Below are 26,209 nucleotides of genomic sequence, written 5' to 3' on the forward strand. Positions count from 1 at the left end.
CCTTGCAATACCTTTATCCATGTCCAATAAAAAATAAATATGGTTTTACTATAGTAACCATATGGTTTTAACTATAGTTCAACTTTAGTAGCTACAAAATTTACCATGGTTTTACTACAGTAACTACAGTTAAACTATGGCATTTGTTGTAAAACCATAGTAGCCACAAAATTTACCACGGTTTTATTATAGCAACTACAGTTCAACTATGGTATTTGTTGTAAAATCAGTGTAATCACACAAAATGTACCATGCTTTTTACTACAGCAACTATAGTTGAACTATGATATTTGTAGTAAAATCATATTAATCACACACAATTTACCATGGTTTTACCATAGTTCCACTATGGCATTTGTAGTAAAACCATTGTACCAAAAAATAAAAAAATAAAAAAATGAAAAAATAAAAAATGACCATGGGTTTTACTACAGCAACAACACTTCCTCTATAGTATTTCTAGTAAAACCACAGTAACCAAAATAGTTACCATGGTTTTACTACAGTAATTATAGTTGAACTTTGGTATTTGTAGTAAAACCATAGTAACCACAAAATTTACCATGGTTTTACTACAGCAACTACAGTTGAACTATATTTGTAGTAAAACATTAGTAGTCAAAATATCTGCCATGGTTAAACTACAGTAATTATAGTTTAACTATGGTATTTGTAGTAAAATCACTGTAATCACACACAATTTACCATGGTTTGACCATAGTCTCACTACGATTTTTGTAGTAAAATTATTGTAATTACACCAAAATTAAAAAGGGTTTTACTACAGCAACTACATTTCCACTATGGTATTTCTAGTAAAACCATCATAACTGAAATAGTTACCATGGTTTTACTACAGTAACTACAGTTGATCTTTGGTATTTGAAGTAAAACCATAGTAGCCACAAAATTTACCATGGTTTTACTACAGCAACTACAGTTCAACTATGGTATATGTAGTAAAATCATATTAATCACACACAATTTACCATGGTTTTACCATAGTCTCACTATGATATTTGTAGTAAAATCACTGTAATCACATAAAAATTAACAAGGGTTTACTACAACAACTACAGTTCAACTATGGAATTTGTAGAACTGTAGTCACACAAAATTCACCATCATTTAATACAGAAACCACAGTTGAACAATGGAATTTAAAGTCATAGTAACCAAAATATTTAACATGGTTTAACAAGTAACTATAGTTGAACTATTGTATTTGTAGTAAAACCATAGTAAACACAAAATGTGTTTACTACAGTAAATATAGTTAAACCATGGCATTTATAGTAAAACCACATCCACAAAATTTAGTTTGGATGTACTGGTTTTCCTGTTTCCAAATTTATTTTATTTTTTATTTTTTTTAACCAAGGTTCTACCATGAATATCATGGTTAACTGTTAAATGGTTACTGTAGTAAAACCAAGGTTAACACTTACAGAAATTAACCATGCTTTTAATACAGTAACCATAGTTTAACCATGGTATTTGTAGTAAAACCATAGTAATCACAAAATTAACTATGGTTACTACATGTCATAATCATGATTACTGCAAAAGCACTATAGTAAAACCACGGTTACTGTATGATACTTGAGTATTACTGTAGTAAAACCATAACTGTAACCGAACCATGGTTTCAGCCCAGAAAACATGGTTACTACAGTCATGGTTACTACAATATTACTATAGTAAAACCATGCTAATTTATTGCAAAGGGACACAAAACACATTGCAATGAAATGCAAAATATTTTGCAAGGGAACACAAACTATTTAATAAAATCCACCAAGGCGTTCTAAATAGCTGCAATTAACTAAATAAACCAGGCTCTCTGATGTAGGAAAAATTATTGTAATTGGTAATGCAAGGGATTTCAGCATTTCTGAAATAAACAAATAATTAAAATCTGAATATTACTTTATTTTGCTCAAATGGGGTGGGACTTGCCTGAGTGCTAATTTATTATTTAAGTCCAGATCTAGCTTGTCGGACATGTTAAAATGCTGAACATTTTCCGAATTAAGAGGAGAATTGGATATGGGTGTTTAGACGTAGGTCAGAAGATCAGATATTAGATACATATCAAATTTGAACATATCGGGGTTTATAAATCACATCTTAAAATTCCCTGATATTTCCAGGTTTTTCAGTACAGTGCAAACCCAAATCAGCATAAACTACAAACATGATAATACATGTTTTGTTTACGCACACACCACCACATTTTCATACATCCATGAGCTTCTGAAGTTTACTCTGATCTTTTGACAGACTTGTAGAAAACTGACTGTGTAGGACATCAAGGTGATGTTTTTGCATTATCACATTTTATTCAATATTTTTCAGGCTTGGCTTACCTGATTGATGTGCTTCAGTTTATCAATGACTTGATTGATTACAGGATCGGCCTCCTTCACTTTGACTTCTGGGTTTTCTGCCTGAGCTTTAATTCCATTGCCAACCACACGAAGCGTGTAGCTATAAACAAAAGAACAGACAAAAACAAAGAAGGTTGTTCGCTGTGAGTGGGTATTGTTTTCTGGTTTCATTTTTCTGTTTTTTCAGTGTAAAGGCGATTGAAGCCATTGTTGACTTGATGAAGAAGGCCTTACATGAACTGGCTACATTTATCAGCATACCAAAGAGAAAGGCGTCCAACAAAACGTGAAACCCACAAGGGCCCCGAGACAGGGCAAATAACTCAACCCACACTATAAAGCTATGGGGTTCCAAGCTGAAAGCTAGATTAGGGTTTATGTGAGGAAGAGAATGAATGTGCGATAGATTCGACGGAGATAATACCCACTAGTGCAGAGAAAGTGCTGCTGAAAAATGACATAAAATATTATAATTCTTTACGGGTGAATTCATTTTATACCAATGGTAAAATCAGGCCTGTGCTACTGTATCGAACCTTGAGAAGGACACATAAAAAGAAAAGTCTAACACAGATGGGAATAATATATAAATTAATAAAAAGTCCACAGTCTACACTGATAATTGGAGGAACTTTGTTTTTAGGCAATAAACAATATATTCATGTTAAGAAATTGGGCTCTTAATTTTTTCAGTTATTATTTAAATCAAAACATCTTAAGTATAGTAAAGACAATGAAAGTATCTCACTTTGACAGTGGAATTTCTGATGACTTATATTCAAATATTTATTTATAATATTATAAAATCATATAGATTTTTTCTGAATATATACACATATATACACACACACACACACACACACACACACACACACACACTGGTGGCCAAAAGTTTGGAATAATGTACAGATTTTGCTCTAATGGAAAGAAATTGGTACTTTTATTCACCAAAGTGGCATTCAAGCGATCACAATGTATAGTCAGGACATTAATAATGTAAACATTTCTATTACAATTTGAAAAAATAAATAAATAATAATTTCAGAACTCATCAAAAAATCTTCCACGTGCAGCAATGACAGGGGACATTTCACCCCACGCTTCCTGTAGCACTTGCCATAGATGTGGCTGTCTTATTGGGCACTTCTCACACACCTTACAGTCTAGCTGATCCCACAAAAGCTCAATGGGGTTAAGATCCATAACACTCTTTTCCAATTATCTGTTGTCCAATGTCTGTGTTTCTTTGCCCACTCTAACATTTTCTTTTTGTTTTTCTGTTTCAAAAGTGGCTTTTTCTTTGCAATTCTTCCCATAAGGCCTGCACCCCTGAGTCTTCTCTTTACTGTTGAACATGAAATTGGTGTTGAGCGGGTAGAATTAAATGAAGCTGTCAGCTGAGGAAATGTGAGTTGTCTATTTCTCAAACTAGAGACACTGATGTACTTATCCTCTTGTTTAGTTGTACATCTGGCATTCCACATCTCTTTCTGTCCTTGTTAGAGCCAGTTGTCCTTTGTCTTCGAAGACTGTAGTGTACACCTTTGTATGAAATCTTCAGTTTTTTTGGCAATTTCAAGCATAGTATAGACTTCATTCTTCAAAACAATGATTGACTGATGCGTTTCTAGAGAAAGCAGTTTCTTTTTTGCCATTTTTGACCTAATATTGACCTTAAGACATGCCAGTCTATTGCATACTGTGGCAACTCATAAACAAACACAAAGACAACGTTAAGCTTCATTTAACAAACCAAATAGCTTTCAACTGTGTTTGACATAATGGCAAGTGATTTTCTAGTACCAAATTAGCAATTTAGTATGAATACTCAAGGATAAGGTGTTGGAGTGATGGTTGCTAGAAATGGGGACTGTCTAGATTTGATAAAAAATGACTTTTTCAAGTAGTGATAGTGCTGTTTTTTACATCAGTAATGTCCCGACCAGCTGAATGCCACTTTGGTGAATTAAAGTACCAATTTACTTCCAAAACAGCAAAATCTGTACATTATGCCAAACTTTTGGCTCAATGGATATTGAACATTACAGCATTTTTATATATATATATATATATATTATATTTTTGTATATATCATACCATGGTAATACCATGTTTTTGGACATGGTGACACTGAATTACCATGTTTTTCAACATGATTGAATGGTAATATAATGTTTTTGAACACTGTTCCATTGAAATACCATGTCTTTTGACATCATATCATTGTAATACCATGTTTTTGGACATGATGGCACATAATTACTATGTTTGTAAAAATGTTCCATGGTAATAGCACGTTTTTGACATCATACTATGGGAATACCATAATTTTTGGACATGTGCCATAGTAATACTTTACCATGGTATTATTTTAAGTACCTTGAAGTACCATGTATCTTCAGTGGTACATGAAAATGGTAATCACTCTCACAAAAATTACTGTGATGGTACTATGGTAAAACAATGGCATCAAATGGTAATCCAATTATAAATGAACACATACCATTCAGTACTGTGGTATATATCGAAGCAACATTGCATTATTGTTGGATACCATCAGTGTACCATGGTACCAACACAGCACTTTTTTTGTAAGGGAGTCATATTAAAACAATGAAAAATCAAGGGTGCATATATCATGTGTAGGATATTAGATGCAGAAGAAGTGAACAATTGCAGCAATATGACTTGAATCTAGAAAAAACCCAACCTTTTAATCCTGGAGTTCCTCAACGTCATAAATTAAAGGACTAGGCACCAATAAGCCTAGTGGAGGCCTGCCTTTGGACAATAAAATGGTCTAAGAGACTGAAAGGGCATGATTTAAAGCAAAAAAGGCCATTGGTCAGAAAGGCCCCTCAGCATGACCTTCTGAACTTCCACACAGAGATAAAACAAGCTTCCCTTGTGAGATCCTCCTGAATTACAATGAACAAACCATGCCAATTCTATGACTCTTTATTCTGGATGATAATTAGTCATGAGATCTTCATGAGATCCTCATTATTCTGCAAACAGCAGCTAAAAAGGAATCCATGAATGTTGTACTTAGCTCAGTGAACTCTCTAAAATGTACAGAATGCATTTAAACCCACAATGTACACAATACCTAGCCTTGCTAGATAATTCTGAAAATGACTATGACCTGTGATCACTGTTATAACTGACAAATTAATGATTAGAGCCTGATGTACCTTTGAAAATATGTGTAGTGATTTGTAATCACTTATGACTGACAAATCAATGATTATAATCTTTAATCTTGTATTATTTATCTCATTGTACTAAGAATGGTAATTATTCAAGGAATTAACCTGATAATATACCCCGACAATCAGGTTTCTCATAACATGTAATGTATTATCCATGTTGTAAAACCAATGAATTAACCAGTATGATTGGTAATCAGGGATTTTCATGTTTTGTTACTTACACGTGTAATAGTCATGAAAGTATGTCACATTTAGTATGTAAATGCTTGCTTGTTTACGTAGAGAATGTTGATGACAACGAATGTCATGTCTTTTGCACAGTTTTCAAGATATAAATGTTCATGATTAAACATGCACTTTTTTTGAGCAGGAAGTCATCCTCCATACAAAGGATTGTAAATCAACTTTGAAAAAGACAGACCAGTCGACCATGTGACTCTGAAAAGCCACTTCTGATTAGCTCAGGACACCTTTGGGGTGCGGCCAATTTCAGTTCAAAATTTCCCTACCAAGGAAAAACTCTCTCCTCCTCTTTTGCTCTCTTGGAACAGTCTCTTGGTCCTGTCTTCTGCTCTTCACTGCAGGTCCTCATCCTCCATGCCATGTAGAGTCCAAGGAAAACTCGGGACTCGTCCCGAGGAAGCCTCTCACTCTCTGCTCTACGGTTCTCACACCCAACGGGAGTCGCAAGTCTTCCTTGTAGAAGGCCTCGCTTCAAAGTCACCTCATCATCCATCCAGAAAACAACTATCAGCGATCATAACAGAGTCCAAGACATCGACAGAACGAACTTTCTTCAAATGCCAAAGAACCAAGCAACACAAGGAAACGCAACGACACACAAGTACATCTCCAGACTTTTGCTCAAAGTGCTGGTGTATTAGTTTAATACTTTGGGTAATCCGATTGCAAATTGATGTAGACTCAAAGGATAAATGGTTTTTAAGGCATTGTCAGCTGACTCCATAAAGTTCATTTTCTCTGTATTGATCATTTATTTCACATTCTGTCACTACTCACCAACCTGTTTCATGTTTTATGTGTTAGATTAGTTATGTTTAGAATAGCAATAAAGTTTGTTTGTATTCAAAGATAATTTGACTGTGGTAAATTTTGATAAATAATCTCATCCCTGTTTTTAAATGTTTTCGCTTCAAAGCTATACCTAAATATGTGTAATATTATTTTCAATAAGCCATGAGAATAATATTACTCCAATAAGTGAATTAATCATAATTCCCTTATTAAAAAATGTGAGTGGATACAACAAGACGTTGTATTACAATTTTAATGATGGAGAATTTTATTCAGACAAATAATCTAGTTATTTGTCATTTATCTAATTTATAATGGTTGTCGAATGCGGCTAATTCCATTATAAATTTCCTTACATAATAATGTAGAATAAGGACAGTTTAATTTAATTCCTAGCTCACACATACTGTTTCCCTACATATAATGGTGGGGGTACGCGGGCACTTTATGCCATCCCGTGTACATTTAAACTACCAAATTTCCTACACATGGCAGTATACAAAATGGAGGAAATAAAAGATATTTTTTTGAAATATCGTGCTGAGACAAGTTTCACCTCGTCTCTAACCATGCTGTAGGAATCAATAAACATGGTGTTTTACCTCAGCAGTGTGTGTGAATGGAGTTACCAAAAGCCCTTCACAAGAGAACCGAGCTGTCTTCTCTGCTTCTCTCTGTCCTGCTTTGATTTCAGCTTAAGGACTAAGAGGTGTCTTAGCTCACGGCTGTCACTTAACCATTCCAGCACTTTCAACACACTCTGAATACGTTTCAAACCTGAGGCAGCGTGCAGAGAGAAACACTCACACTTGAATGTAAATGCTCCAGAAATACACGTGTGTGTGAGTCAGTGTGTGTGTGTGCATGTGTGTGTGTGTGAATGTGTGTATCCTAGTGTGTTTGTGCTGCTGAGACATACAAACAAATTGATTTCTGGGAAATAATGGGTGTAGGTGGACATTTTAAGACTGGAAATAGCAAAATGTAATACTGTTCAAACTTTTCAATCTCTCTTTTCAAAATCAAATACATTTACACATTGAAAAAGTAAGAAAATAGAAGACTACACCAGGAGGAAAGTAGGGCGAGTCTCACATGACCTGTCAAGAATATGTCTGGGTCAAAAAATAAATACAAATAATATATATATATATATATATATATATATATATATATATATATATATATATATTGCATAAAAGAAAATGACAAATTAGAATATTTGAAAAATCTAGTTTAAAAGATATTAACCAAGTGCCAATTTATAGCATTTTCTACATCTATATATACAGTACATACACAATATATACTGTATATGTTCACACTTTTTTTTCCGCTGCATATTGGTTACACCTGTCTTTAATTTGGTGGGCAAAAGCTTTGTTTTTTGACCATGTAAAATATTTATAATAAATAATAGAAAATGATAGTAAAATAGATTTACTGTTTATATTATATATATATATATATTAAAAAAAACATACTATTCCTAATTACTTTTGACCATTCTAAATATCCTTCCAAACATATTTTAAGTTCAGCTTTAATGAGATTTTGATATTTTTTTTTTGTATGTTACTGTTTTTTTTTATTTTTGCCCCATAATATATATATATATATATATATATATATATATATATATATATTGAAAACATTGAACACTGAAGAGGTGCATTGTCATACAAGTCATTGTTTTGTAATTGCCTTGTGTATTTTTAAAAAAGGTGCCACTTCATTGACCCATATAGCTACATCATAGATATTTGTTGGTGCCTTTAATTTATGCTGATTTAAATTTGTAAAAAAAAAAAAAAAAAAATATATATATATATATATATATATATATATATATATATATATATATATATATATATAAATCATTGCTTCGTAGTTCTTTGCTATAAGACGGAAATACCATTGTATTCTGATATATACCACGGTACTGAATGATTTTCACAATCATATCAAATCAAATCAAATCACTTTATTGTCACACAGCCATATACACAAGTGCAATGGTGTGTGAAATTCTTGGGTGCAGTTCCGATCAACATAGCAGTCGTGACAGTGATGAGACAGTACCAATTTACAATAACATCAAATTAACACAACACAATTAAACATCTGTTATACGCATAATTACACTCAACAGTATACAAATAACAACATACACTGTACAGTATACAATACGCACTATATAGATACACATTATTCAATAAAAATAAAAAATAAAAATATATAAAAAAGTATATATAGTATATATAGAATGTACAGTATTGTACTGTATTGACATTCAGGCTGTCAGTTGATAGTCAGTTGTTAAGAGAGAATATAATATAATAATAATATAATTTATGACAGTCCGGTGTGAGATATAAGAGTAAGGGTAATAAAGTGCAGTGCTGATGTATTTGATCGTGGGAGATCAAGAGTTCAGAAGTCTGATTGCTTGGGGGAAGAAGCTATCATGGATTTGGTGTGGGTCCTGATGCTGCGATACCGCCTACCTGATGGTAGCAGTGAGAGCAGCCCATGGCTCGGGTGGCTGGTATATATTTCCTGGAGGGAGGGAAGCTCACCTCCGATGATGTGTCTGGCAGTTCGCACCACTCTTTGCAGTGCTTTGCGGTTGTGGGCGGTGCTATTGCCGTACCAGGCGGAGATGCAGCCAGTCAGGATGCTCTCTACAGTGCAGGTGTAGAACCGTGTGAGGATGTGGCAGTTTATTCCAAACTTCCTCAGCCATCTAAGGAAGAAGAGGCGCTGATGAGCCTTCTTCACAACGACTTCAGTGTGGATGGACCATGTGAGTTCCTCAGTGATGTGGACACCCAGGAACTTGAAGCTGCTGACTCTCTCCACTGGTGCGCCATTGATGGTGATGGGACTGTGTTCTCTGTCTTTTCTTCTGAAGTCCACCACAAGCTCCTTTGTCTTACTGACGTTGAGAGAGAGGTTGTGCTCCTGACACCAGTGTGTCAGAGTGTGCACCTCCTCTCTGTAGGCTGTTTCATCATTGTCAGTGATCAGACCTACCACCGTCGTGTCATCAGCAAACTTAATGATGGCATTGGAGCTGTGTGTTGCCACACAGTCATGTGTGTACAGGGAATATAGGAGTGGGCTGAGAACACAGCCCTGTGGGGCTCCAGTGTTGAGGGTCAGTGAGGAGGAGATGTTGCTGCCTATACTAATCACCTGGCGTCTGCTTGACAGGAAGTCCAGGATCCAGCTGCACAGCGAGCTGTTTAAGCCCAGAGCCCGGAGTTTCTCATCTAGCTTGGAGGGCACTATGGTGTTGAATGCTGAGCTGTAGTCCACAAACAGCATTCTCACATAAGTGTTCTTTTTTTCCAGGTGGGAGAGAGCAGTGTGTATTGTAGATGCAATGGCATCATCAGTGGAGCGGTTGTTGCGGTAAGCAAACTGCAGCAGGTCAAGAGAGAGAGGCAATACAGAGCAGATGTAATCTCTGATTAGTCTCTCAAAGCATTTGCTGATGATGGGGGTCAGAGCAACAGGACGCCAGTCATTTAAGCAAGTTATTTTTGATTGTTTTGGAACAGGCACAATGGTGGATGTTTTAAAGCATGTGGGGACTACAGATAAAGAGAGGGAAAGGTTGAAAATGTCCGTAAAAACACCAGCCAGCTGGTTCGCGCACGCTCTGATGACGCGGCCCGGAATGCCGTCTGGGCCCGCCCGTCTGAAGGATCGGGTTACATCCGCTACAGAGACGGAGAGTGAATTAACCTCTGTAGCTTCAGCCGCGAGAGCTCTCTCCGCGAGGGCGGTGTTATTTCCCTCAAAACGAGCATAAAAAGTATTTAGCTCATCCGGTAGAGAGGCAGCGGTGTTCATGGCGGAGTTTTTATTCCCTTTAAAGTCCGTGATGATGTTAATTCCCTGCCACATGGTTCTAGAGTTGGTGGTGTTAAACTGTCCTTCAATCTTGCTCCTGTACTGGCGTTTTGCGGTTCTGATAGTTTTTCGGAGGGCATAACTGGCTTGTTTATGCTCATCCGCGTTCCCGGAATTAAAAGCGGAGGTCCGCACATTAAGTGCCGCACGAACATCGCTATTAATCTAAGGTTTCTGATTCGGATAGATCCGCATTGTTCTGGTTGGAACCACGTCCTCTACGCACGTTCTGATGAAACACATTATGCTATCAGCGTAAAGCTCAATGTCGTCATCAGAGGCGGACCGGAACATCTCCCAGTCTGTGTGATCAAAACAGTCTTGTAGCATAGAGTCTGATTGGTCCGACAAGCACTGGATCGTTCTGAGGGTGGGTGCTTCCTGTTTCAATTTCTGCCTGTAAGCGGGCAGAAGCAGAATGGAAGGGTGGTCTGATTTGCCAAATGGTGGGCGGGGGAGGGATTTGTAGCCATCCCAGAAGGGAGAGTAGCAATTGTCCAAAACCCGGTCCCCTCGTGTGTTGAAACTAATGTGCTGGTGGTATTTTGGTGCGACTGATTTTAAACTGGCTTTATTAAAGTCCCCGGTCACAATGAACGCAGCCTCAGGGTGCGTGGTTTCCTGCTCACTTATACTCCCATACAGTTCATTGAGTGCCCGGTCTGTGTCGGCTTGTGGGGGGATGTACACAGCTGTGATAATGACCACTGTGAATTCCCTCGGTATCCAGAATGGTCGACACAGAAGCATGAGAAATTTCAGATCAGGAGAGCAGAAAGACTTGATAGAATGTACGTTCCTCTGATCACACCAGGATTTGTTGATCATAAAACATACACCACCACCTCTACTTTTACCTGAGAGGTCTTTCGCTCTGTCCGCTCGGTGCACAGAGAACCCCGCGGGTTCAATGGCTGAGTCTGGAATCTCCGCAGACATCCAAGTTTCCGTAAGGCAGATAATGCAGCAGTCCCATGTATCTCATTGGAAAGAGATCCTGCGCTTTCAGCTCGCAGAGCTTGTTATCCAGAGACTGAACATTTGCCAGTAGAATAGTGGGTAGCGGGGGTCGATTTGCGCGGCGTCTTACTCTGATGAGAATGCCGGCTCTGTTTCCACTTTTCCTTTTGTGTTTCCGCAGCTGTGCTGCCCAGACAAAGGGCTCCGCTTGCGTGTTTGTAAACAGCGGGTCAGCATTGAGGAATGTGAAGTCCGGTTTATGGTGTGAAATTGCTGAAGCAATGTCCAAAAGTGTTTGTCTGTCGTAGACAATAAGGCAGACAACATCCAAGACAAAAAACATAAGAATTGTGAACAAAACAAACAAAACACTACTATGTTGTGTCGGAGCTCGTAACACAGCAGACATACTCGGCGCCATCTTGAGTCTACCATGTATTTGCAGTACATCCTTGCTGACAAAGCCATCTAAGCCTCCTGAGACCCGAATGTGTCTGATGAGTGCATTTTCATTTCCGTTTTTGATTTGTAACTAGTAGCACTTAATAAACATGCTAACAAAATAATAAAAATAAAAATAAATAAATTCTAGAGCAAATAGAGCATTTTCCAAAAAATGTATGTCCACATATGTGGACGGCATAAATTGTAAATTAATAGTAAATTGTAAATTATAATATCAAGTTATAGAAAGTCAGATTTTTGTTCAAATTGTTAATGTTTCCAGGAGTGTTGGTTATTCATGTTTTTGAGACATTACGGTCATTACAGTCATTACAGCAGATTTTCTGTAAAGTTGCTTTAAATATGTATTGGGTAAAGAACAAATAAAAAAAAAAAAACTATACTAATAAAAAATATTTGACTTTGTTACAATGTTTGTTTGTTTTTTGTTTTTCTACTTTGGCAACAAAATCTCAATGTTCTCTCTTTGCACTGTCAAATAAACAAGTGATAGCTAGCGCTGGAGCATTTTACCAATCAGAAATCAGCATAAACTATTCTGATTCAAAGTAAAGACCAGCATCATACAATCATTGCCAACCATGTTAAAATAAAATTATACATTATAAAATCTAAATCTTTGTACTGCTTACCATTGTCCCATGTCTGCCAACCATGTTGAGTGGTGCAAACATCATCTGCAGCCTGAAACTGAACTTTTGATCAGATGTTAGGAGTGAATGCACTTAGCTGCATTGGATAGCTATAGGATGCTCCTTTGCTCCCTGTTTAGAGAATGACTTAACCTTCAGTGTGCTCTCTGTCTGCACTGGTCTCAGAACAGTTCGAAATGCACCTTATTTTCATCCTAACTCCATATAAAGCCTCTGGAAGCAACATTTTTCAGCTTTTGGATGAACCCATTGATTCTCAATGTGATAATGCACAGTAAATACAGGATTTCTAAGGAAAGATAATGCTATTGTACACTATAGTGTACATTATGTTTAGCAGTGTGGTGTTTCACGATAAATTGCTCAAATTTTAAAAATGGCATATTGGATGAAACTAGAGAATCTAAACTTTTGACTCAAACAGGTTTCAATGTCAAAACTTAAGTTTCTTACGAGATGTAGTTTTGTTGGTGTTTCTCCCAAAGACGAACTCCGCTGTGATCGGCACTGTGTTTTGTCATGAGTTTAACCTTTACCGATAGCCCAGAGTCTTCTGAATTGAGATCAGTCAGTTTAAATTAATTTAAATTATGCGTTGTGTATAGCGAATCTAAAATACAATGTCCACACATGTGTACGTGGGGGGGTCGCACAAGGTTAACCCAGCCTAAGGTGTTTTACTGATCTTGTTGGTTGATTTAAGCTGATTTATGCCATTTTAGGTGGTCTCCCATCCTGACCAGCTAACTAGTTCACAAAAACAAAAAAAAACTCTAAATCAGTAAACCTGGCCAGCCTAACCAATTAAAACCATTGTGTTGTCCAGTTAAGACCAATAGAAAATTTCTTAGTCTTGTTTAATATGTTTTTTTTTTTTTTTTTTTTTTTGCAGGAAAGTAAAGAATACAGTTGGAACATGTAAAATTTGATACTTTGCATTGCCATGAACAGCCATTAAGCTGTGCTTTGTTGGCAGACCAAGGACTTTCATAGCACGGCACCATGGATTCATATTTTTGCATTTAATCCAGTATAGAGCCTCAACAACCTTGCCTTCATTTAATAGGTACCTGTGTTAACTAATTGACTTGGCTAATAAAGAAGTAACACCACACAGGTCACTTGTAAACATAATGCTGAGCACACTTGAGAAAAAAAAAAATTGTGATGATGCCCGCACACACTTTCAAAAGAACAGCTATAACAAAAGCATGGAATGTGACACTCATACTCTCTATTTAAAACCCATCTTTCGCTGTGCCACTGGGCTCCTCTGCAGACATTCCACTAATATTTCATAAACCACTCATGGAACAAAGAGTCTCTCTTGGTAACATGCAGCCAGGGAACACAGACCTGCTTTTTAAGTGGTGTTGGATGATAAAAAAAACTCACAACGTACAGAAATGCTCTCCATACATGAACATGCCATTTGCCAACACTCAACAAGAGTTGCAAAATAGATCAGAGATTGTATTTTATCTTCCAAGGATTGACAGGCAGCATCCATTCCATGCTGAGAACTGATTTTGTGCTTGTATAACCACTGAAAGATTAAATGCTTTAGTAGTGCAGAAGAGATTCTAACAAACTCATTCAATCACATCTCTTTTCAATTCATCTTTAGAGTGTCGGATCATCCAATGCCAGAGAAGGATAATTTAAAGAAAGTGTTGTTATCTACAGCCAATGAATGATGGGATCGTGTGGGTTTGCATATACGATATATATGATAATGATAACAGAAATCACCAAAATGGCCCTAATCAAAAGTTTACATATCCTTGAATGTTTGGCCTTGTTACAGACACACAAGGTGACATACACAGGTTTAAATGGCAATTAAAGGTTAATTTCCCACACCTGTGGCTTTTTAAATTGCAATTAGTGCCTGTGTATAAATAGTCAATGAGTTTGTTAGCTCTCACGTGAATGCACTGAGCAGGCTAGATACTGAGCCATGTGGAGCAGAAAAGAACTGTCAAAAAACCTGCATAACAAGGTAATGGAACTTTATAAAGATGGAAAAGGATATAAAAAGATATCCAAAGCCTTGAAAATGCCAGTCAGTACTGTTCAATCACTTAAGACATGGAAAATCTGGGGATTTCTTGATACCAAGCCAAGGTCAGGTAGACCAAGAAAGATTTTAGCCACAACTGCCAGAAGAATTGTTCGGGATACAAAGAAAAACCCACAGGTAACCTCAGCAGAAATACAGGCTGTTCTGGAAAAAGACAGTGTGGTTGTTGCAAGGAGCACAATACGACGATACTTGAACAAAAATCAGCTGCATGGTCGAGTTGCCAGAAAGCAGCTTTTACTGTGCCAATGCCACAAAAAGCCCGGTTACAATATGCCCGACAACACCTTGACACGCCTCACAGCTTCTGGCACACTGTAATTTGGAGTGACGAGACCAAAATAGAGCTTTATGGTCACAACCATAAGCGCTATGTTTGGAGAGGGGTCAACAAGGCCTATAGTGCAAAGAATACCATCACCACTGTGAAGCATGGTGGTGGTTCACTGATGTTTTGGGGGTGTGTGAGCTTTAAAGGCACAGGGAATCTTGTGAAAGTTGATGGCAAGATAAATGCAGCATGTTATCAGAAAATACTGGCAGACAATTTGCATTCTTCTGCATGAAAGCTGCGCATGGGATGCTCTTGGACTTTCCAGCACAACAATGACCCTAAGCACAAGGCCAAGTTGACCCTCCAGTGGTTACAGCAGAAAAAGGTGAAGGTTCTGGAGTGGCCATCACAGTCTCCTGACCTTAATATCATTGAGCCACTCTGGGGAGATCTCAAACGTGCAGCTCATGCAAGACAACCAAAGACTTTGCATGACCTGGAGACATTTTGCCAAGATGAATGGGCAGCTATACCACCTGCAAGAATTTGGGGCCTCATAGACAACTATTACAAAAGACTGCACGCTGTCATTGAGGCTAAAGGGAGTAATACACAGTATTAAGAACTAAGGGTATGCAGACTTTGAACAGGGGTTATTGCCATGTTTTGTTTTATGATTGTGCCATTCTGTTATAACCTACAGTTGAATATGAATCCCATACGAAATAAAAGAAATGTGTTTTGCCTGCTCACTCATGTTTTCTTTAAAAATGGTACATATATTACCGATTCTCCAAGGGTATGCAAACCTTTGAGCACAACTGTATGTCACAAACTAGAGACTCTGATTTTAGTTGTACATCTGGCCTTCCACATCTCTTTCTGTCCTTGTTAGAGCCAGTTGTCCTTTGTCTTTGCAGACTGTAGTGTACACCTTACATCTTCAGTTTTTTTTTTTTTTGGCAATTTCAAGCATTGTATAGCCTAAATTCCTCAAAACAATGATTGACTGATGAATTTCTAGAGAAAGCGTTTCTTTTTTGCCATTTTTGACCTAATATTGACCTTAAGATATGTCAGTCTATTGCATATTGTGGCAACTCAAAAATAAACACAGACAATGTTAAGATTCATTTAACGAACCAAATAGCTTTCAACTGTGTTTGATATAATGGCAAGTGATTTTCTAGTACCAAATTAGCAATTTAACATGATTACTCAAGGATAAGGTGTTGGAGTGACGGCTGATGAAGTGGGGTGGTCTAGATTTGATCAAATTTTTCACATAGTGATGGTGCTGTTTTTTTACATCAGTATGTCCTGACTATACTTTGTGAATGCCACTTTAGTGAATTAAAGTACCGATTTCCTAAAGAAACAGCTAAATCAGTACATTATTCCAAACTTTTGGCAGCCAGTGTGTGTGTATATATATATGTATGTATGTATGTATATATACACACACACACTTACGTTGAAGTCATTAAAACTCATTTTTTTACCACTCCACAGATTTCATATTAGAAAACTATAGATTTGGCAAGTCATTTAGGACGTCTACTTTGTGCATGACATAAAGTACTTTACCAACAATAGATTGTTTCACTTTTAACTGACTATATCACAATTCAAGTGGGTCAGAAGTTTACATTCACTAAGTTAACTGTCCATTTAAGCAGCTTGGAAATTTCCAGAAAATGATGTCAAGCCTTTAGACAATTAGCCAATAAGCTTCTGATAGGCTAATTGGCTAATTGGAGTCAATTGGTGGTGTACCTGTAGATGTATTTTAAGGCCTACCTTCAAACTCAGTGCCTCTTTGCTTGACATCATTGGAAAATCAAATGAAATCAGCCAAGACAATAAATTCTGGACCTCCACAAGTCTGGTTCATCCTTTGGAGCAATTTACAAATGCCTGAAGGTACCACCTTCATCTGTACAAAATATAGTATGCAAGCATAAACACCATGGGACCACACAGCCATCATACTGCTCAGGAAGGAGACTCATTCTGTCTCCTAGAGATGAACATAGTTTGGTGCGAAAAGTGCAAATCAATCTCAGAACAACAGCAAAGGACCTTGTGAAGATGCTGGAGGAAACAGGTAGACAAGTATCTATATCCACAGTAAAATGAGTCCTATAGCGACATAGCCTGAAAGGCTCCTCAGCAAAGAAGCAGCCAATGCTCCAAAACTGCCATAAAAAAGACAGACTACAGTTTGGAAGTGCACATGGGGACAAAGATCTTACATTTTGGAGAAATATCCTCTGGTCTGATGAAACAAAAATTGAACGTTTTGGCCATAATGACCATCATTATGTTTGGAGGAAAAAGGGTGAGGCTTGCAATACGAAGAACACCATTCCGACTGTGAAGCACGGGAGTGGCAGCATCATGTTGTGGGGGTGTTTTGCTGCAGGAGGGACTGGTGCACTTCACAAAATAGATGACATCATGAGGAAGAAAAATTATGTGGATATATTGAAGCAACATCATTATATTGATCAATATATTCATCAATATATTGCTTGGTTGCAAATGGGTCTTCCAAATGGATAATGAACTCAAGCATACCTCCAAAGTTCTGGCAAAATGGCTTAAGGACAACAAAGTCAAGAAGGTATTGTAGTGGCCATCACAAAGCCCTGACCTCAACCCGATCGAAAATTTGTGGGCAGAACTGAAAAAAGCATGTGCAAGCAAGGAGGCCTACAAAACTGTCTCAGTTACACCAGTTCTGTCTGGAGGAATGGGCCAAAATTCCAGCAACTTATTGTGAGAAGCTTATGGAAGGCTACCCATTTTATTTTTATTTATTTTTTTTACCCAAGATAAACAATTTAAAGACAATGCTACCAAACACTAACAAAGTGTATGTAAACATCTGACCCACTGGGAATGTGATGAAAGAAATAAAAGCTGAAAAATATACATTTCTCTACAGTTTTTCTGACATTTCACTTTTCTAAAACAAAGAATGTGTTGGTCTGGCACCAACAATCATCCATGAAATTATCTAATCAGCCAATCATGTGGCAGCAGTGCAGTGCATAAAATCATGCAGATACGGGTCAGGAGCTTCAGTTAATGTTCACATCAACCATCATAATATGGAAAAAATGTGATCTCAGTGATTTTGACCATGGAATGATTGTTAGTGTCAGACAGGCTGGTTTGAGTATTTCTGAAACTGCTGATCCCCTGGGATTTTCACGCACAACAATCTCTAGAATTTACTCAGAATGGTGCCAAAAACAAAAAACATCCAGTGAGCAGCAATTCTGTAGACGGAAATGCCTTGTTGATGAGAGAGGTCAACAGAGAATGGCCAGACTGGTTCGAACTGGCAAAGTCTTCGGTAACTCAGATAACTGTTCTGTACAATAATGATGAGAAAAATATAATCTCAAAATGCTATTCTGAGATGCGGGTTGGCGCTGTTTTGGTGGCGCAGTGGGGACCTACACAATATTTGGCAAGTGGTTTTATTATATACATTTGTGCTAAAAAGTTTGTATACCCTTGGAGAATTGGTAATATATGTACCATTTTTAAAGAAAACATGAGCGAGCAGGCAAAACACATATCTTTTATTTCTTATGGGATTCATATTCAACTGTAGGTTATAACAAAATGGCACAATCAAAAAAAAAAAACATGGCAACAAAGAAAAAAAAATTAAATGACCCCTGTTCAAAAGTCTGCATACCCTTAGTTCTTAATACTGTGCATTGCCCCCTTTAGCATCAATGACAGTGTGCAGTCTTTTGTAATATTTGTCTATGAGGCCCCAAATTCTTGCAGGTGGTATAGCTGCCCATTCATCTTGGCAAAATGCCTCCAGGTCATACAAAGTCTTTGGTCGTCTTGCATGAACCGCATGTTTGAGATCTACCCAGAGTGGCTCGATGATATTAAGGTCAGGAGACTGTGATGGCCACTCCAGAACCTTCACTTTTTCTGCTGTAACCACTGGAGGGTCAATTTGGCCTTATGCTTAGGGTCATTGTAATGCTGGAAAGTCCAAGAGCGTCCCATACACAGCCTTCGTGCAGAAGAATGCAAATTGTCTGCCAGTATTTTCTGATAACATGCTGCATTCAACTTGCCATCAATTTTCACAAGATTCCCTGTGCCTTTAGAGCTCACACACCCCAAAAACATCAGTGAGCCACCAACATGCTTCACAGTGGTGATGGTATTCTTTGCACTATAGGCCTTGTTGACCCCTCTCCAAACATAGCGCTTATGGTTGTGACAATAAAGCTCTACTTTGGTCTCGTCACTCCAAATTACAGTGTGCCAGAAACTGTGAGGCGTGTCAAGGTGTTGTCGGGCATATTGTAACCTGGCTTTTTTGTAGCATTGGCACAGTAAAAGCTTCTTTCTGGCAACTCGACCATGCAGCTCATTTTTGTTCAAGTATCGTCGTATTGTGCTCCTTGAAACAACCATACCATCTTTTTTCCAGAGCAGCCTGTATTTCTCCTGAGGTTACCTGTGTGTTTTTCTTTGTATCCCAAACAATTCTTCTGGCAGTTGTGGCTGAAATCTTTCTTGGTCTACCTGACCTTGGCTTGGTTTAAGAGATCCCCGAAAACTTTCCACTTCTTAATAAGTGATTGAACAGTACTGACTGGCATTTTCAAGACTTTGGATATCTTTTATATCCTTTTATATCCCTGAGTCTTCTCTTTACTGTTGTACATGAAACTGGTGTTAAGCAGGTAGAATTCAAATGAAGCTGTCATTTGAGGACATGTGAGGTGTCTATTTCTCAAACTAGAGACTCTGATGTACTTATCCTCTTGTTTCGTTGTATCTGTGCCTTCCACATCTCATTCTGTTCTTGTTAAAGCCAGTTGTCCTTTGTCTTTAAAGACTGTTGTGTACACCTTTGTATGAAATCTTCAGTTTTTATGGCAATTTCAAGCATTGTATAGCCTTCATTCCTCAAAACAACAATTGACTGATGAGTTTCTAGAGAAAGATGTTTCTTTTTTGCCATTTTTGACCTAATAGTGACCTTAAGACATGCCAGTCTATTGCTTCCTCTGGCAACTCAAAAACAAACACAAAGACAATGTTAAGCTTCATTTAACAAACCAAATAGCTTTCATCTGTGTTTAATATAATGGCAAGTGATTTTCTAGTACCATATTAGCAATTTAGCATGATTACTCAAGGATAAGGTGTTGAAGTGATGGCTGATGAAAATGGGGCCTGTCTAGATTTGATTATTTTCTAATAATGGAAAGCACCAATAAATAATTAGTGACTGTGCATCACTTTTTTGCTACAAAGGGGCAAAACCTGGACAAAAGCAGAGCAGACCACAAAACCCTGCAATGGTTCATTAAACTGCAACTCCTATGTTCCATTAAATGAGAACCTGCGAGCCATATACGTCTATTGATTGGTGCCAGGGGCAAAGTGTGGCATTAGCCAACAGGCATTAGCGTCCAGGAAAGCAAGGAGCTTTTCTGGGCTTTGTGTATTTGAAAAGTTCAATATCCATTGAATATAATCCTGACTTGTCTCTTTGCTCCAACATCTAAAGGCAACAAGCCCTCGGCTTTTGCATACAATGAGTTACCTGCTGTAAGAAAGCAACACCTTTCAGTTAAAAAGAAAAGTCACCTTTTTAATAGGTGCATTGTTTGTTTATTTACCCTAAAATGCGCATTAACTCAACCAACCTGATTTGAGCTAAATAAGCAAAATAATTTAGTATTTAATAATAATAGCATAACATTTTATTGCAGATTTGAAAAATATTACTAAAAGGTAAACTTGATAAAGAGTTGGAGTCGGACTTTTCCCCCTTTCATGTAGATACTGTATACTGTATAAACAGTGTACAGGTGCATCTCAATAAATTAGAATGCCGTGGAAAAGTTCATTTATTTCAGTAATTCAACTCAAATTGTGAAACTCGTGTATTAAATAAATTCAGCGCACACAGACTGAAGTAGTTTAAGTCTTTGGTTCTTTTAATTGTGATGATTTTGGCTCACATTTAACAAAAACCCACCAATTCACTATCTCAAAAAATTAGAATACATCATAAGACCAATAAAAAAACATTTTTAGTGAATTGTTGGCCTTCTGGAAAGTATGTTCATTTACTGTATATGTACTCAATACTTGGTAGGGGCTCCTTTTGCTTTAATTACTGCCTCAATTCGGCGTGGCATGGAGGTGATCAGTTTGTGGCACTGCTGAGGTGGTATGGAAGCCCATGTTTCTTTGACAGTGGCCTTCAGCTCATCTGCATTTTTTGGTCTCTTGTTTCTCATTTTCCTCTTGACAATACCCCATAGATTCTCTATGGGGTTCAGGTCTGGTGAGTTTGCTGGCCAGTCAAGCACACCAACACCATGGTCATTTAACCAACTTTTGGTGCTTTTGGCAGTGTGGGCAGGTGCCAAATCCTGCTGGAAAATGAAATCAGCATCTTTAAAAAGCTGGTCAGCAGAAGGAAGCATGAAGTGCTCCAAACTTTCTTGGTAAACGGGTGCAGTGACTTTGGTTTTCAAAAAACACAATGGACCAACACCAGCAGATGACATTGCACCCCAAATCATCACAGACTGTGGAAACTTAACACTGGACTTCAAGCAACTTGGGCTATGAGCTTCTCCACCCTTCCTCCAGACTCTAGGACCTTGGTTTCCAAATGAAATACAAAACTTGCTCTCATCTGAAAAGAGGACTTTGGAACACTGGGCAACAGTCCAGTTCTTCTTCTCCTTAGCCCAGGTAAGACGCCTCTGTGGTTCAGGAGTGGCTTAACAAGAGGAATACAACAACTGTAGCCAAATTCCTTGACATGTCTGTGTGTGGTGGCTCTTGATGCCTTGACCCCAGCCTCAGTCCATTCCTTGTGAAGTTCACCCAAATTCTTGAATCGATTTTGCTTGACAATCATAAGGCTGCAGTTCTCTTGGTTGGTTGTGCATCTTTTTCTTCCACACTTTTTCCTTCCACTCAACTTTCTGTTAACATGCTTGGATACAACACTCTGTGAACAGCCAGCTTCTTTGGCAATGAATGTTTGTGGCTTACCCTCCTTGTGAAGGGTGTCAATGATTGTCTTCTGGGCAACTGTCAGATCAGCAGTCTTCCCCATGATTGTGTAGCCTAGTGAACCAAACTGAGAGACCATTTTGAAGGCTCAGGAAACCTTTGCAGGTGTTTTGAGTTGATTAGCTGATTGGCATGTCACCATATTCTAATTTTTTGAGATAGTGAATTGGTGGGTTTTTGTTAAATGTGAGCCAAAATCATCACAATTAAAAGAACCAAAGACTTAAACTACTTCAGTCTGTGTGCATTGAATTTATTTAATACACGAGTTTCACAATTTGAGTTGAATTACTGAAATAAATGAACTTTTTCACAACATTCTAATTTATTGAGATGCACCTGTATAGTGTGTCACGTTGGAAATGTATAAACTAGTAGATATTTCATCAAGTGCCGATCACACGAACGCATTTTTGTGTCTGTCAGCGCTCTTTTTCCATTGTCTTGTAAACATGCGCTAGACACATGGTACTCAACAGGCAGTCTTTTGTAGCATGTGTGATGTCGTCATCGCATAAAATTATCAAATGTGCATGAATTTTGAGGTGTACATTTTATTGAGCATTTGCGGAAATTCTCAGTATCGAAAAATTGCAGAACCGTTATAGAGCAAAAGCAGCAGCAAACGGATGAAAAGTTAAACTACAAAGTTTCTTACACCAACCTATCTGTTTGCTACAGAAGACATTAATTGATCGACTGGAGTCAAGTGGATTAATTTTATGCTGCCTAAATATGCTTTTTGGACCGTCAAATAGCCAGCAGCCTGATATCACCTGTTTACTTACAATATAAGGACCTACAGAGCTTCAACATTTTTCAAAAAATCTTAATTTGTGTTCTGCTGAAGAAAGACAGTCATACACATCTGGGATGGCATCAGGGTAAGTGAATAATGAGAGAATTTTCATTTTTGGGTGAACTATTCCTTTAAATAGCATATTTAGTACAGTCTACTCACTTTATTAATATAAAAAAGTATTATTTTTTTATTAAAGAATAAAAAGAAAAGTTTCTTGAGTACCACTGTGCTAGATGGACTTCTTTAACAGTTGCATGCTGACCAGCTGTTTTTCAGTGCCTCGCACAGGAGCGCTAAGTTATTAGACGTGAATGACTTGTGTGCGACAATGCAAAAGGAGAAAACACAGACAATAGTTTGAATTCACTGGGACTCATTCATGAAACTTTTGGATATATATGAGCAAATTCTGAGTAATTTGCGGGTAAACCGAACCTTCATGAAAACTTTCCTCCAGATTCAGAATTCCAAACATTCGTAAATAGGAGGCACGTGCACGTTCATTCACAATTTTCTTAATCCACGGCCATGAAAACGGCATACAAGGAAGGCACCAGTCATGCTAGTAAATGCGAATAGGAAGATTTTAACATACTGATATGCAGTATAAAAGGGTTTTAAAGGGATAGTTCACCCAAAAATGAAAATTATCTCATCATTTACTCACCCTCATGATATCCCAAGTGTGTATGACTTACTTTCTTCACCAGAACACATTTGAAGAAAAAAAGAAAAATATCTCAGCTCAGTAGTTCCTTAAAATGCAAGTGGATGGTGATCAGACCTTTGAAGCCAAAAAGCATGCAAAAAGAACCATCCAAAAAGAACAGTCAGCATAAACATCAGTTAAATTAATGTTTTCTAAAGTGATTTGATCACTTTGGTGCGAAAAAAGATCAATATTTAAGTACTTTATAATTCATCGCTTCCGGTAAGCTTCACAATAGGGTGGTTCACGCGGTCTCTTTTGTGACGCATTCGCATTGCCATGTTACGGATGTAATCTCACATTTTTCTCTCGGTTGAGAAGTCCAGGATAAGCACACAAACGCACCATTGTGAGTAAAGAAACAGATACAAATATAGATCTAATCCAAAACCAATGAAGCTTCTGTGCAGCATTCCTCCTACTTAGTTGTAAACAGCGCTGCTCTTCCATGTGTTTCACACGTGTGTGTATGTCAGTTATCACGTGTCTCACATGCCAACACGATGCCAACACGATTACAACACATGTGCATTCTGCTGCTAACCGGAAGTGATGGTTTACAGTTAAAAAATACTTAAATATTGATCTTTTTCGCACCAAAAGTGATCGATTAGAAGACATTAATTTAACAGCTGGAGTTGTATGGATGGCGTTTATGCTGACTGTCTGTGATTTTTGGAGCTTCAAAGGTCTGATCACCATCCACTTGCATTAATAAGGACCTACTGAGCTAAGATATTTTTCTATTTTTCTTCATATGTGTTCTGCTGAAGAAAGTCATACACGCCTGAGATATCATGAGGGTGAGTAAATAATGAGATAATTTTCATTGTTAGATGAACTTCACCATTAAAATGAAGTGCATTAATATTATAAAATTTTGATTTCGCTAACACACGAATGTGTCTGGTCACAAAGTTAGGAACTTGCTGTCATCTGAGGTTCTTTTGTATATACAGTGCATCTGGAAAGTATTCACAGTGCTTCACTTTTTCCACATTTTGTTGTTACAGCCTTATTCCAAAATGGATTAAATTAATTATTTTCCTCAAAATTCTACAAACAATACCCCATAATGACAACGTGAAAGAAGTTTGTTTGAAATCTTTGCAAATTTATAAAAAAAAAAAAATAAATAAAAATAAAAAAAAAATCACGTGTACGTAAGTATCCAAAGCTTTTGCTCAATACTTTGTTGAAGCACCTTTGGCACCAATTACAGCCTCAAGTCTTTTTGAGTATGATGCTACAAGCTTGGCACACCTATTTTTGGGCAGTTTCTCCCATTCTTCTTTGCAGGACCTCTCAAGCTCCATCAGGTTGGATGGGGAGCGTCGGTGCACAGCCATTTTCAGATCTCTCCAGAGATGTTCAATCGGGTTCAAGTCTGGGCTCTGGCTGGGCCACTCAAGGACATTCACAGAGTTGTCCTGTAGCCACTCCTTTGTTAACTTAGCTGTGTGCTTAGGGTCATTGTCCTGTTGGAAGATGAACCTTTGCCCCAGTCTAAGGTCCAGAGCGCTCTGGAGCAGGTTTTCATCAAGGATGTACATTGCTGCATTCATCTTTCCCTCGAACCTGACTAGTCTTCCAGTTCCTGCCGCTGAAAAACATCCCCACAGCATGATGCTGCCACCATCATGCTTCACTGTAGGGATAGTATTGGCCAGGTGATGAGCGGTGCCTGGTTTCCTCCAGACATGACGCTTGCCATTCAGGCCAAAGAGTTCAATCTTTGTTTCATCAGACCAGAGAATTTTGTTTCTCATGGTCTGAGAGTCCTTCAGGTGCCTTTTGGCAAACTCCAGGCGGGCTGTCATGTGCCTTTTACTGAGGAGTGGCTTCCGTCTGGCCACTCTACCATACAGGCCTGATTGGTGGAGTGCTGCAGAGATGGTTGTTCTTCTGGAGGGTTCTCCTCTCTCCACAGAGAAATACTGGAGCTCTGTCAGAGTGACCATCGGGTTCTTGGTCACCTCCCTGACTAAGGCCCTTCTCCCCCGATCGCTCAGTTTGGCTGGGCGGCCAGCTCTAGGAAGAGTCCTGGTGGTTCCAAACTTCTTCCATTTACGGATGATGGAGGCCACTGTGCTCATTGGGACCTTCAATGCTGCAGAAATTTTTCTGTACCCTTCCCCAGATCTGTGCCTCGATATAATCCTGTCTCGGAGGTCTACAGACAATTCCTTGGACTTCATGGCTTGGTTTGTGCTCTGACATGCACTGTTAACTGTGGGACCTTATATAGACAGGTGTGTGCCTTTCCAAATCATGTCCAATCAACTGAGTTTACCACAGGTGGACTCCAATCAAGTTGTAGAAACATTTCAAGGATGATCAGTGGAAACAGGCTGCACCTGAGTTCAATTTTGAGTGTCATGGCAAAGGCTGTGAATACTTACGTTACATGTGATTTTTTTTTTTTTTTTTTCGTTTTTTATTTTTAATAAATTTGCAAAGATTTCAAACAAATTTCTTTCACGTTGTCATTATGGGGTATTGTTTGTAGAATTTTGAGGAAAATAATGAATTTAATCCATTTTGGAATAAGGTTGTAACATAACAAAATGCGGAAAAAGTGAAGCGCTGTGAATACTTTCCGGATGCACT

At 37.9% G+C, this 26,209-nt stretch overlaps 1 protein-coding gene across 3 annotated transcripts in view; it reads right to left on the reverse strand.

Moving 5' to 3' along the window:
- Positions 1 to 26,209, reverse strand: part of LOC127444922 (glypican-5-like) — a 339,370-nt gene that overhangs the window by 150,126 nt on the left and 163,035 nt on the right. For all 3 annotated transcript variants that reach the window (XM_051704584.1, XM_051704586.1, XM_051704585.1), the window contains exon 6: positions 2,370 to 2,490. In XM_051704584.1, coding sequence (XP_051560544.1) covers positions 2,370 to 2,490 — 121 coding nt within the window. The remainder of the gene's footprint in view (positions 1 to 2,369; positions 2,491 to 26,209) is intronic.

This window comes from Myxocyprinus asiaticus, chromosome 8, assembly GCF_019703515.2.
Source record: "Myxocyprinus asiaticus isolate MX2 ecotype Aquarium Trade chromosome 8, UBuf_Myxa_2, whole genome shotgun sequence".
In the NCBI taxonomy this organism is placed as follows: domain Eukaryota; kingdom Metazoa; phylum Chordata; class Actinopteri; order Cypriniformes; family Catostomidae; genus Myxocyprinus; species Myxocyprinus asiaticus.